The sequence below is a fragment of the Rhizophagus irregularis genome, chromosome 10 (genome assembly GCF_026210795.1).
Source record: "Rhizophagus irregularis chromosome 10, complete sequence".
Taxonomy (NCBI): domain Eukaryota; kingdom Fungi; phylum Glomeromycota; class Glomeromycetes; order Glomerales; family Glomeraceae; genus Rhizophagus; species Rhizophagus irregularis.
In genome coordinates, this window is record NC_089438.1 from 2734139 (window position 1) to 2749355 (window position 15217).

The following is a 15217-nucleotide window of genomic DNA, read 5'->3' on the forward strand; positions in this document are numbered from 1 at the left end:
AGTTGATCGTATGTATAAAGTTGATACATATTAAGGAGATCATCACCGGGTCGTACAAAAATTGTAGAAATTGTAAAGTTATGTTGAAGTTATAGTCAAGTTATATTAAATGTATATTTAAGTTATAGTCAAATTGTATTAAATGCATATTAAAGTCATATTATGTTGATAGTAAATAAATAGTAGTTTGTGTGACTAACGTTTAGATTAGCCTGTATAAATAATCTTTGAATTGTGCAATGCGTCTATTCATCTGCGCCTCTACACCTGATCTATTACGTTTTCTTATAGACATACAAATCATACAAATGTTAATTACTAATGGTGTAACATTTAATATGATTAATGTGTTTGCGCCTGATCTATTCTTAATAGTTAAGACCACTTGATCGGCAAATTACTGATATGCAGGAAAAGGAAATTTGTATAATTCTGGCCGGAATTATACCTTCGCAATTTTCTCCCAAAATTAAAAAAGACCATCCACGCTATAAATTAAAAATTTTAATTGTGTCAAGACTTCCAGAAATTATTTAAATTTTAAATTTAACATTTTACACTTAAAGTTATAACTGACTTTGCAAAAATCCTGAAATTTTGTATTAGCATTTTAATATGCTAAATTAATTAAAAACTATTAATATAATAGTCTATTAAAAGCATAATAAAGGAATCTATAATATAAAATTACAAATATAGCCTTAAAATAGGTCGTAATAAAGGTCTATAATAGTCAAATAATATTTTTTAAAATTTTGTTAAAAATTTCATTATATTTATGCAAATATTATATTACGTTTATATTGCTAATATATGATTTTATAATTCTATATTTAGGATTATGTATAATTAAGGCTTTTCAGACGAAATAAAGTGCATTTATTATATCAAGCTTAATAATTATTCTATTATAAAGAATTTTCAAATATATATACTGTATAGTAATATAAGATTAATAAGTTTACTTAATTAGTGAGTTTTATATTTAGCGACTTTAATGCTTCTAGCATGTGACTATCATGTGACTATAGGCGGAAGCCTTAATTTTTTTAATTTTAAATAATGACTACTTTTTTAAAAAAAAAATTTATCCTTTCAATTCAACTCAGCGATATAGAAGCAATAAGAATGTTAATACAATAATTTTTTATTAATCCATTATTGGCTTTGCCATTTATCATAACATTAATTTATTAAAGTTTGTATAATTAAACGTAATTAAACATAAGATATATTGACATATATATATAGTTGGAGCTTATTTAAGAATCATAAACTTCGTAGCCACGCTCAATTAAGGCAATGTATTACTAGACCTACACTAAAGATGACTTTAGTGAGGCTTTCTTCGTGAATTAAAAGAAATTTCATACACTTTGCCAGCTGGTGGGATAGCTTATGACCTTTAACCTCAAGTCTATTCATACTAATAAATCCAGAATGTTTCTAATAAAAGTAGTATACTTAAGGTACTTCAAAGAATCTCTAAAAAGAAAATAAATAAATAAATGAGCAATTAGTAAACATTTCATCAAAAAATAAAATAAAAAAAAATAAATACTTTCATTTTTGTTTATAATCACATGATATCAATTGACACCTCCGACTTATACTGTTATAGCCAAATATAAGGGATATGATCGATATACCAAACGTCTAAATCCATCTAAAGAGCAAATATTCATCTAAAAAGTTTAAGCTTCTTACTCTAGTAGTTCCAAGAGGTGAAATGATTTAAAAGATATAATTGTAAAGAATGTGTAAAATAAACGTTTAAAATGTATAAAAATATATAATATTATGCAGAGCTCATAAAGAATAAAATGAGTTAATTAATTAAATTAAAGTAAATGATTCTATAAGTCGCAACTCGCAAGGCAAAATGTTTTGGCTTAACATTATATTTAGTATAATGTATTCTTTGACAAATAATATATACCATTATTTATATTAGATATATATATGTGTGTATATATATGAGCACATATATACATATCAATTAAAAATATAAAAGAAAAATTTGAATTTCGGGGAAAAGCTCCTATTTATATAAAATTATGTATCACGTGAATCACGTGATATTAAATTAGTAATTACCGCAGCTTTAGCTGCGGTATAGCAAAAAAAAAATTAAGCTTTTTTTGGTAAAGCTTAATTTTTTTTTCTTTTTATCACCTTTCGCTTCATCTTTCTTTCCTTTTGCCTCCCCTCTCTTTTACCCTTTCCCCTTCCCTCAATTCTACCCCCTTTTCCCCTTTCTTCTGCCCTTTTTCCTTCCCTTCTTTCAGAAAAATAAAATGGTAAGTTTCGAAGCAAATGCTTCGAAACTTTATTAAAAATTTATTTTTTTAAAAAAAAATCAGAAAATGGTAAGTTTTGTATGTTTTGCTACGAAACTTTTCCATTTTTCTTTTTCTTTTCTTTAAGAAACATTCTAACTGAATGTTTCCTTTCTTTTTTGTAGGTCTTTTTTAGGCAGTCCTTTCAGTTTCCTTTAACATGAATTTGGTAAGTTATTCAATTTTTTTTAATTGTTTTTATTTTAACGAACAGTTTCTAACAGTTCGTTTACTTTCTTTTATCTAGGCGGTTCTCTTTATGATTTTGGTAAGAAATCAGACAGTGTTTATATTTCTATATATTTCCTTAACGAAACGTATACTAACGTTTCAATTTTTTCTTTTTTTTAGAAGACCGAGTCTTTGGATGTATAAGAATTCGATGGGGTGAAGTTTTTTTTGAACTATCTTCAAGAAATGTTTATTAATGTTTCTTTCTCCTTATTATGTGACTTATTCTTCAAACTTCTTGATGTAAATTTTGGTGGGTATTTTTTTCTTAACTATTTATTTTAACGAAGTGTTTTCTAACGCCTCAATTTTTCTTCTTTTAGATGTTTCTTTTGGTGGCTCTGGATGTGGCATTTTGGTAAGTTTGTTCTTTTTTTTCTTGAAATTTTTTTTTGATAAACATTTCCTAACTGTTTTTTTTTCTTTTTAAATAGTTCTTCAACTCTTTTGACGTGAGACTTCAGTGGAAGTATTATTTTTTTGTTTTATTCCATCTTTTGTTTTTAATAACGGTTACTAATTTCTTTTTTTTCTTTTTTTTAAGCGGCTCAGACATGGTTAGGTGATATTATGCAAGGTTATTCTTCATATTACTCGATGAATTGAATGAGGCTTTATTATCAACTCGAGTCTATTTTTAAATGTTTTATAAGAATTCAACAACGATAATTGTATTATAAATGAATATTAAATAATTAGTAATATAATATTATCATTATTACAATTGCCTTTTATTATTATTACAAATGTTATTACAAATGTCTTTAATTATTGTTATAATTGAATTTTATTATAATTATAAATGTCTTTTAATATACTTACAAACGCCTTTTATCAAACTAATAATTTAATATAATAAGCCTGAAATTAAACTATTCCGATCATAAAATATTCATTTGTTATCTTCTTACTAGCATTATTAACGAGATGAATGATAGCCCTAAATTATTTCTATTCTAGGCCTATAATAATTCTCTTATTAGGCTTATACCGAAAATAATGTTTTTAGCAAAGGATATATATCACATACTGTAACCTTTTTTTCCATCAAAATTAATTTAATCACTTTCTTAGCAAAGATCTAAATTTGAAAACGTGTGATCAAAAATGACGATCAAATATAATTACAATATACATACCTGCATACCCGATGCGAAGCAACGGGCTACTGCTAGTAATTGTATTAAAGTTATAGTAAAATTTTATTTTTGAAGTTGTAAATAAGTCATTAAGTAATAGTAAAGTTCCTATTCTAAGCTAATTAACTCTAACAATCATAAACCCTAACAATCATACTTTTCATATTTCAAAAAGAAGGAATCTGGCCAGAACCTGAAAAATGTCATCAAAAAAAAAGAAAAATTACATCTTTTCAATTCTATCATCACGAATTTGCCGATCATTTATTGACATTGTCACGGTGACTATTTTTATATAAATTCTACAGATCAACATACCGTTGAATCTGATTTATTGTCCAGATAGGTACCTACAGAATAAAAAAAAGGCGGAACATCCCCTGTTGCTGAAAAGCGACGTGAGACGATATTTCTTTTTTTGGAAATTAATGTAACCAAAAATTTCCTTAGGAATACTATTCATTTTTTGTTTGTATAACATAACTGATGAGTGGGAGAAAAGCTACACAATTACACAATTAAAGGAGTCTTAACGTGACACCATATGATTACAATGATTTCAATATAATATAGTAGATAAAACAATAAAAAAAAAAAAAAAAAATACAATAATATAGTATTTTAGGACAATACTCATACTGAATTTTAAAAAAATATTGTTAACACACAAATATGGTGAAAATATTGTCTGTATGAAAATTCTTTTGTATGTTGTGATGTTTCAGCTCCTAAAAAGTGTAACTAAAAATTCGACGTATTGTAGATCAATTACTAATTGTTTTTTCAAACACGGAGACGTGCATAAATGCACACAATATTAAACATTTTTCAATCCAAAAGTATGAAAAAGTATAAATTAGCAAAAAATTTTCTTAAGACAAAAAATTAAAATTCAATCAAAAAAAAAAAAGAAAAAGAAAAAATACTTTGATAGTTTTTTTCGCATAATTCAAACTCTTAAAATCAATTAAATTCTTTAAATTTCCTAACAAAATGAATCAGACTGAAGTTACCATTAAACTATCCATTCCATCTATCGCAACTGCTGAAGCCACTGAAAAACCGGGTGATTCTGGTGGCTGTACAATTATGTAATAAAAATAAAATTCTTTACATTTACGAATTTTATCGTCAGATCTGATTGGAAATTAAACATTTATGTATTGTTAAATAATCATTTGTCTATAGTTTACAACTTTTAAATTCTATTTATTTGTAATAATACATTGTACTTTATATATATATATTTCGTTAGTTTACTTGTGTTATTATATTATCAAATTACTTAATATTCGAATCACTATTACATATTTTGTCTTATATTCTGTATTTAGGGACATGTTTTAAAACGATTTCAGCGTTTTAAAACATGTGTTAAAAAATGTTTTAAAACACTTCGATATTATCATAAATTTTAAATCTTAAATTTTGATTAAAAAATCAATTTATATATAATAAAACGAAAACTGTTTTAGAACATGTTGTTTTAAATTACGTGCCATACCTATCTGTATTTTATCGTTTGTGTATTCTAAAAATTACAAAAATAAAATCACATCTTTAAATTCATTATTTAAATGATTTAAATTCTAATAATTTTGGCAAGTTTGAGGTTGCCTTAAAAGTTGTCTAAACCATAACTAATTTTCTAATAGTGTACACAGAAAATTTTCTATGCTGATCACGTAAGAAAAAAAATCTTTTTGATGCAAATACACAATCACTGGTCGAAGTGGGATGATTTGCATGAAGTTTATTGCCCATAAATAATAGCTTATACATTTGTTGATCTCAATTACGCTTAATAAATCTCCATCAAATTTAATTTATAGATTGAAATGGGTAAAATTTATTGTAAATTTTATGCTTTTAAAACTAATTCACTAATTATAATGTATGTATAAGTCAAATTCTAAATAAATTTTAATTAAATTTAATATCAATGTTTATTACGCACTTCTTAGTATGGAAATATCCTTATTTTTTACTTTTTTTTTGTAGTTATAGAAGGGCTTTGATTGGGTACCTGGAGACTGGAGATGGTAAGTTTCTTTGCGAAACTTACTTTTTTTTGTTTTCTTTAATTAGAAACATTCTTAATGTTTCTTTTATTTTTTTTTTTTGGATCTCGGCTCCTTCAAAACTTTTTGTTATTGGACAGATTGTTTTTTGGAGTTCTTAAATGTGTAGAATTTCGGTAGGAGGCTCCCTTTCTTGGGATTATTTCGTTTTAAGGAAAAGTTTCATTTTTTTGGACTTTTTCAAATTACCTTTAGAAAAACATGTTTATTAAATAATTTTATGTTCAGATACTTTATACATTTTATATAAAGAATTATATTATCAATACTTAATAATGGATAGCTAGCGTAGTATGTAATATATAACATTGTTTGCTTTATCAAATATATATGTAAATAAAGTGTGTTTACAACGTTGTAAAAAATAAATTACTACGTTTTGACTATATGTTTACAATAGCAAAATAGGTACAGTGAAATCATTTTTACGGTAAATTAAAAAAGCGTAGTGGCGATACATTTACGTTCAATAACGACGCACAAAACGACGGATGAATCACGTGATTTTGGCGCAATGTCGACGTTGTTAAAAATATGAAGTTTCTGCAATGAAAGTTTATGCATGAAAAAAATTTTTGGCTAGCTGCGGGTGAACGTTAGGAAATGAGCCCGGCTGACGCTTGTTCTTTCTTGTTTACCGTATTTTTAAATATTTTACTTTTTCAGTTGAAACAGAACAATACTCAAAGGCAACTGATATATAATAGCAGTCATATCGCAAATCATTACAAAATATAAATATAACAGGGTTGTTATATGGATGTTATATGGTTGTCAAAAAAACATATATTGACAGCAAAGTTGGTTTTAATTCTAGTAAAATAAACGAAAATGTGACAATTCAAAGGAAATAATAGAACCAATTACCAATGATTCAATTAATTTGTCACTTTCCGGTTAAATTTCTCAAGTGATAAAAAAATTCGATGTCTTTCATATTTTATGTATTGCCTTTGAGTATTGTTCTGTTTCAACTGAAAAAGTAAAATATTTAAAAATACGTTAAACAAGAAAGAACAAACGTCAGCCGGGCTCATTTCCTAACGTTTCACTCGCAGCTAGCAATAAATTTTTTTCATCCATAAACTTTTATTTTTTTCGCAGCTCAATAAAAGGACTCTTTACTGTTGATATATTACATAATGAAACCTTTCACTAGAAGCAATCAACATACAGTATTAGTTTTAATTAGAATTATACTTTCGAGTTTAGATGATCACTTATAATATATATTTTATCGAGTTTTTAATTATCATTAACTTTGTGTTTATCTTAATAATAATATAGGATTCCCTATAATAAATTTATTCCGTGTTTTTTATTCTGTTATTTCCGTAAATGTATTACATTCACAGGATTTATAGCCTCAAAATGTATAGATTTTATATTTTTCCGTAAATATAGAAATTGCAGATAAATCTTTTACAGGAATTATATCTTCTAACAAAAATATTAATTTTTCGTTACTAATAAATATTGTGTATTTTGCATCAAAAAGATTATTACGTGATCAGCATAGAAAATTTTCTGTATACACTATTAGAAAATTAGATATGGTTTAGACAACTTTTAAGGCAACCTCAAACTCACCAAAATTATTAGAATTTAGAACATTTTAAATAATGAATTTAAAGATGTGATTTATTTTTGTAATTTTTAGAATACACAAACGATAAAATACAGATAGGTATGGCACGTAATTTAAAACAACATGTTCTAAAACAGTTTTTTTCGTTTTATTATATAAAAATTGATTTTTTATAATATCAAAGTGTTTTTTAAAACATGTTTTAAAACACTGAAATTGTTTTAAACCATGTCCCTAATTACAGAATATAAGACAAAATATGAATGGTGACTAGAATTATTAAGTAATTTGATAATATAATAATAAGTAATAACACAAGTAAACTAACGATATATATATATATATAAGGCACAATATATTATTACGAATAAATAAACTATAGACAAATGATTATTTAACAATACATAAATGTTTAATATCCAATCAGATCTGACGATAAAAGTTCGTATATGTAAGACTTTTTATTTTATTACATAATTGTACAACCACCAGAATCGCCCGGTTTTTCAGTGGCTTCAGCAGTTGCGATAGATGGAATGGATAGTTTGATGACAACTTCAGTCTGATTCATTTTGTTAGGGAATTTAAAGAATTTAATTGATTTTAAGAGTTTGAATATGCGAAAAAACTATCAAAGTATTTTTTTTTTTTGATTGAATTTTAATTGATTGAATTTTAATTTTTTGTCTTCTTAAGAAAATTTTTTGCTAATTTATACTTTTTCATACTTTTGGATTGAAAAATTTTTAATATTGTGTGCATTACGCATGTCTCCGTGTTTGGAAAACAATTGTAATTGATCTACAATACGTTAAATTTTTATTTGCACTTTTTAGGAGCTGAAACATCACATCATACAAAAGAATTTCATACAGACAATATTTTCACCATGTTTCTGTGTTAACAATATTTTTTTAAAATTCAGTATGAGTATTGTCCTAAAATACTATATTGTTGTATTATCTTTATCTATATTATTTGAAATCATTGCAGTCATGTGGTGTCACGTTAAGACTCTTTTGAATTGTGTAATTGTGTAGCTTTTCTCCCACTCGTCGGTTATGTTTAATCAAATCGGTTACATTAATTTCCAAAAAGGAAATATCGTCTCACGTCGCTTTTCAGCAACAGGGGATGTCCCTCTTTTTTTTATTTTGATGGACAATAATCGGATCTATATAAAAATAGCCACCTTTTCTTATGTGACAATGTCAATAAATGATCGGCAAATTCGTGATGATATAGATATGTCGAATTGAAATAGCTATGTTGCACAAAATTTCACAAAAAGGAAATTCCGTCCGGTTTCTTTAATTTATACATAATATAATTAATTGTTATATTGTTATTATTGGATAATGGGAGGTAGTGGGTTAATTATCGAAATGTTTAGTTTGTTAGACCCTATAAAAATTTTTCAGAAAAATGATCACGTGTCTGAGTTTCTTCAGAATGAAAACTAAAAAATGATCATTTATAGGAGTTTTTTAATTTTTTTTGTAGGAAGATTTTAAATAGTTTCGTTTGTAATCACCTCACCATTGAAGTAGATTTATTGTCTCTTCTTTCAGTTTAGTTTATTTTGTTATTTCTTATAATTATATGTGCACTAACTAATTACTGGTAAAATAAAAATAAAAATAAAAACATAATTAATTGTTATTGTGGTTTAAGATTTTATTATTTTCTTCTTTTATATATTTTTCTTTAAAAAAAATTGTACATAATAGAAGAAATTATTAAACTAGAAGGAATATATATGTTTTTCTTTGATTTAAATAAAAACTAGAAAATGGAAACCGGTCGCAACTGTAGGCCGCAGTATATATGTGTTATATAAGAATATTTCAGGGGTTCAAAAAAGCAAATAACACGAAATGTCGAAATGTGGACATTTTGCATGGGATAAACAAATTTTACATTTTCGTATTTTCGTAGTCTTCCGTTTCGCTATAGCGGACATGCTTTATATCATTTGCCGATCAAATTTTTCTTAATTTAAAAATAATTAAAAATTTTAAAAAAGTATCTAGCAAAGTAAATTCCTAACAAAATAAATCAAAAGTGTGGCACCTTAATTGTTACACAACTTAATTACATAATTTTAATATAGGCAATTTCTATTTGTACACGGGGTGTTTAAACACGGGTCATATTAGTAGATTAAAAACGGCATTCAAACCCTCCTTTAATGCCTTAAGTAAACTTGCAGAGCAGGTGAAAATACATATATTTATCTGTAATATAATAAGAATAAAAAGTAAAAGAGTATAATGTCGGTAGCATTCAATTTCAAATTAAAAAACAAAAAATTAGTCTATTAAAAATTATATTTATATGACCCGTGTACAAACACCCCGTGTAAACTTAGAAATTTTCTTTAATATAATAGGGAATTCTGTTCATTGATAAGAGGGTTATATATTAAACCATTGAAGAAAAGACTTATTATAATAGAGAATTTAACATTTTTTTTATTTATTAAATATATATACTACATTCAATGTGGATTTCAAAAGAAGATGAAAAAAAATACAAGCTATTATATTTATTATTTAACTTAAATATTCATATTCTTTACCAACTTTTTTCCCGTGTAACTCAATTCCTTTATTTTTATAGTATACAACTTTATGCCGTGCGTTTGAATACCCATATTCAGCTGACTTTTTATAGAATTTAAAAGCTTTAGCTTCATCCCTTTTAACACCTATTCCATGTTCGTAACATCTTCCTAAATTATATAATGCTACTTCACTTCCATTATTTGCTGCTTTTTCATACCAAAAAAATGCCATTTCATCATTCTTTTCAATTTCTTCCCCATTTTCATATAAAAATCCAAGACTATTTTGTGCAAACTTATTTCCTTTTGCAGCTGCTTCTTTATATAATTTCAACGCTTCTTTTTTATCGGTATCAGTACCAATTTTTTTATTATAACATTCAGCAACCTTATATTTTGCATTTAGATATCCTTGTTCATTTGATTTCTTATAATACTCAAAAGCCTTAACTTCATCCTTTTTAACGCCCATTCCATATTCATAACATCTGCCTAAATTATATATTGCTATTTCGTTTCCATTATTTGCTGCTTCGTTATACCAAAAAAAGGCCATTTCTCCGTTCTTTTCAATTTTATTCTCATTTTCATATAATAATCCAAGACTGTTTTGTGCAGACTTATTTCCTTTTCCAGCTGTCTCTTTATATAATTTCAATGCTGCTTCTTTATTAATTTTAGTACCAATTCCTTTGTAATAACACTCGGCAACTTTATATTTCGCATTTAAGTATTCCTGTTCGGCCGATTTCTTATAACATTTAAAGGCTTTATTTTCATCTTTTTCAACACCTATTCCGTTTTCATAACATATACCTAAATTATATTGTGCTATTTCATTTCCATTAACTGCTGCTTTTTTATACCAAAAGAATGCCGTTTCCACATTTTTTTCAGTCCCATAACCTTTTTCATAAAAGAAACCAAGAGCGTTTTGCGCCAATTTATTTCCATTTTCTGCTGCCTCCTCATATAATTCAAATGCCTTTACTTTATTAATTTCAGTACCAATACCTTCATTATAAAAATTACCAAGCCGGAATTTTCCATCTGTATATCCTTGATCAGCTGATTTCTCGTAACATTCAAATGCTTTATTTTCATTTTTTTCAACACCTATTCCATATTCATAACATCTTCCTAAATTAAATAATGCTATTTCGTTTTCTTTCGCTTCATTATACCAATAGAAAGCTTCTTCAAATTTCTTTTCTTTTTCATAAAAAGTTCCAAGTTTAATTTGTGCAAATTTATTTCCTTTTTTTGCCATCTTTTTATATAATTCATACGCCTCTTTTTTATTAGACTTGGTTCCAATTCCTTTATCATAAAAATATGCTACTTTATATTGTGCTTCTATATACTTTTGTTTAGATGCTTTTTTATAAGATTCAAAAGCTTTAATAATATCATTTTCAACATTCATTCCATTTCCATAAAATATATTTAATGTATATGGACGTCTATATTTAGCTGATTTTTTATAATATTCGAATGCTTTATCATCACTTTTCTCAACACCTATTTTATTTTCATAACATACACCTAAGTTATACTGTGATAACCTATTTCCATTATCGGCCGCTTTTTCATACCAACGAATTGCTTCTTTAAAGTTCTTTTCGATTCCTTCACCTTTTTCATATAAATGTCCAAGGTTATTTTGAGCTCCAAGGTTTCCTTTCTTAGCGGCACGTTCATATAATTCAAAAGCTTTTACTTTATCAATACTAGTCCCAACTCCTTTATCATAACAATATCCCAATCGAAATATCCCATCTATATAACCTTGTCCAGCTGATTTCTTAAATAATTCAAAAGCTCTTCTTTCATTTTTTTCTACACCAATACCATCTCTATAACAACAACCTAAATTATGTAACGCAACTTTATTTCCAATTTCTGCTGCTCTTTCAAAATAATGAAATGCTTTGTCATATCTTATTCTTATTAATAATTTTCCAATATAATATAAACCAAATTGACTCAACCTTTTTGTAATTAATATTTTATGAGAATTAATCTCGTTATCTTTAAGAATATCTTTTGCGATAATACTTCCACTTTTTGTTGCTTTTTTATACCAATAAATAGCTAGATCCTTATCTATTTTCGTTCCAATTCCATCATTAAAACAGTTTCCTAATTGATATTGAGCATCAGCAATTTCATAACGCTTAGCTAATATTTTATAATATTTAAATGCTTTGATTTCATCCTTTTTAACACCTTTTCCTAATCTGTAACAGTTTGCAAGATAAAGTTTTGCGGTTGTATTATCATTATTATTTGCTTTTTTATACCAACAAACTGCACGTTTTTCATTTTTTTCAATTCCAATACCATTTTCATAACAATAACCTAAATAAAACTGCCCAATTATACTTTTATTTTCCACAGATTTTTTATACCATTCAAATGCTAAATATTGATTTTTCTCTGTTCCATATCCTTCATTATAACAATTAGCAAGATAAACTTGAGCCAATGAATAGTTATCTTTTGATGCTTCTGAAAATAATTGAAAAGCTTTATTGCTGCTTTCTTTAGTATTAATATTATAATAATAAAACAATCCCAAAACCCACTTATGTTGTGCATAACCTTGATTTTTTAATAACCAATTAATAAGTTTGTCTATATTTTGATTTAATATTTGTTGATTAATGAGTTGTTGAATTTGATCAAAAGTGACGCCTTGATTATGTTTCTTAATTAAAATTTTAATTAATTTATCAACAATTACATGGTTCATAGAATCCAATAGATGTTTTGAATCTGATGAGGAATTTGTAATATTTTCGGAATCGGTTGTAACAGTTTCATAAGTCTGTGAACTTAAGTTACTATTTGATAAAACTATACTTGGTATGTTATCTATTACCAAATCATCATTTAAACCCATAGATTCTCTGCTCACTGTTGAATTAGAACTATCCATATAAGTGTAAGTATTTAATAACGGATTTATCAAATATGATTGTGAGTACCTTTCCTTTTCTTTATAAATATTATTATCAATTACATACTTTCTTTCCGAAATAATTGATTCAAGAATTGAAACAACTTCTAATATATTTGGACGTTCACTCGGTTCATATTTCCAACATTCTAAAGAATTGTGTAGAATAAGAGTAATGAGAATTAACGTTATATTCATTATTATCCGGAGCGGAGCGAAGGTACTGCGATCGATCACGTGAATGACTCTATCCTCTCACGTGACATCATCGATAGATTTATCTTATTCGCTACAACGATTTCCGTTTTCTAGGATCTATGATCTTTTAAACATGATTACGAAACTACTTACTTGTATATAAATCACTGTATTCAGTAGGAGTACCATGAATAATTTCTTCTCTTTTTCCTAATTGTATATCAAGAGCTAATTCATAATTGTCTTCGTAATGAAATGGTTGATATCCACTTGAAATTTGCCACATAATAACTCCAATACTATATATATCAGACTTTTTATCTAGTTTGTGATTTTTATCGGCAAAACTTTTCGGATCTACATAAGGTACTACACCATGTAGGCTTGATGTACTATTTGACGCTTCGGCAATTTTTTTTGATAAACCAAAATCTGCAAGCTTAATATTTTTTTGATGCATAAGTATATTTGCCGCGTGCTTTAAATTACATATATAAAAAGTTGATAATTAATTTTATGATTTATTTTTTTTTTTTTTTTTTTTTGAAAAAGTAAAATTTGTAAGCAAGTTTGATGTATTACCAGATCACGATGAATAATATCACATTCATGTAAACATAGAATAGCGTTTGATAATTGAAACACTAGTCTTAGTTTATCGTCCCATCCGAGTTGATCAAAGTTATCATGTAAATAGCTCTCTAGTGTACCACTATCAGCATATTCTAAAACCAAAATGTAATTGTTAATTTGATGATCATCTAAAAATAATGAAAAAAAAAATATGTTAAAAATTGTTAATTTGTTTCAATGTAATATGTTGTTCCCACTTTTCTTACCGATCATTATTCCTTTTGTGATACCATAAAATCTTAATATATTATCATGAATATTAACGGTCCGATGTAATTTTAACTAAAAAAAAAATATAAAAATATGATTAAATAAAGTAAAACTTATATTTTCAAAAAAAAAGAAAGAAATCAATGATAATTACTTCATTAACGACTTCTTTAAGAGTTGATTTATGATTAATAAAAGATTTTAAAGCGAAGAACGTATTAGTATGTTTCCAATTAGCACGAGCGATACTTCCAAATGCACCATTCCCTATATTCTGTATATTTTTAAAATCAGAATATTCATAGTAATTAATATGTTCATTAGCGATTGATCTTTCTAACCAATCAACGTAATTTTTTGTATCAGAATCGGTTGTCATTTTAATGATTTTTTTAAAAAAAAGTGCTTTTTTTTTTAAAAAAAAAAATTGATTTGATTTATAACAATTTTATCGGTCGGATGGAAATTCCGATAAACAGGTTTCCACCCTTCCAGACTATTGTACATCGAGGATCACATTCTAGATTGTACAAAAAATTAATTTGTTATGAAAGATTTGCAATCAACAGAAAATGTGTAATGAATTGACTCGGTACTTTTTTTTAATTGGCCAAATTATTGCTTATTCCAAATGCGAGTTATAAGTGTGTTCTAAGCCTTCTACTCGATTTGATACATAGTACTGTTACACAGTCGGAGTTTATTTTTTTTAACTAATCTGGGTACGGTTTCGAAGCAATCTGGAATATAAGAAATCTTTAACGGACATCTCCATAATAGATAAGAAGTTAAAGACATATTGGGCTTATTTTGGTAATTACTATCGTATTAAACCTTGCAATACAAATTAGAAAACGTCCATTCACCGCATAGAGGAAAAGAACTTTAGAAAAAAAAAAGTAAAAAAAGAAAAAAATTTTGAATTTTTTATTTATCGTTATTATATAATAGAGAATTTTATTTTGTAAGGAAGATCTTTGAGAATTGTTTTTGTTTCGACTATCTATTCAAATTAATCGAGCCTTCAATTATTCTAATATTATTTAAAGACCTCACTTTGATAATAACACACTTTTTTATAAATAATTTCTAATTAATATAAAATAATGCTTTTAGTTTCTAATTTATCAATCGACTATTAACGGACGAAAGATATCTAGTTTAGTGTAGTTGAATTCGAAATTGACCAAGCCAAGACAAAAGAAACAACTGAAGTTTTTCCTTACTGAAAATGTTAGATAACTCCTTCCGCTTATAGAAAAATATTTAA

At 26.3% G+C, this 15217-nt stretch overlaps 1 protein-coding gene across 1 annotated transcript; it reads right to left on the reverse strand.

The window, feature by feature from the left end:
• Positions 1-9830: 9830 nt before the first annotated feature.
• On the reverse strand, positions 9831-14326 carry OCT59_002106 (uncharacterized protein; the record flags this gene model as incomplete). The annotated part of the gene is made up of 5 exons (XM_066144274.1): positions 9831-13055; positions 13258-13582; positions 13687-13865; positions 13944-14019; positions 14102-14326. 5 exons carry the CDS (start codon positions 14324-14326, stop codon positions 9934-9936), a joined length of 3927 nt encoding a protein of 1308 aa, XP_065995452.1. The 3' UTR covers positions 9831-9933.
• Positions 14327-15217: the final 891 nt, after the last annotated feature.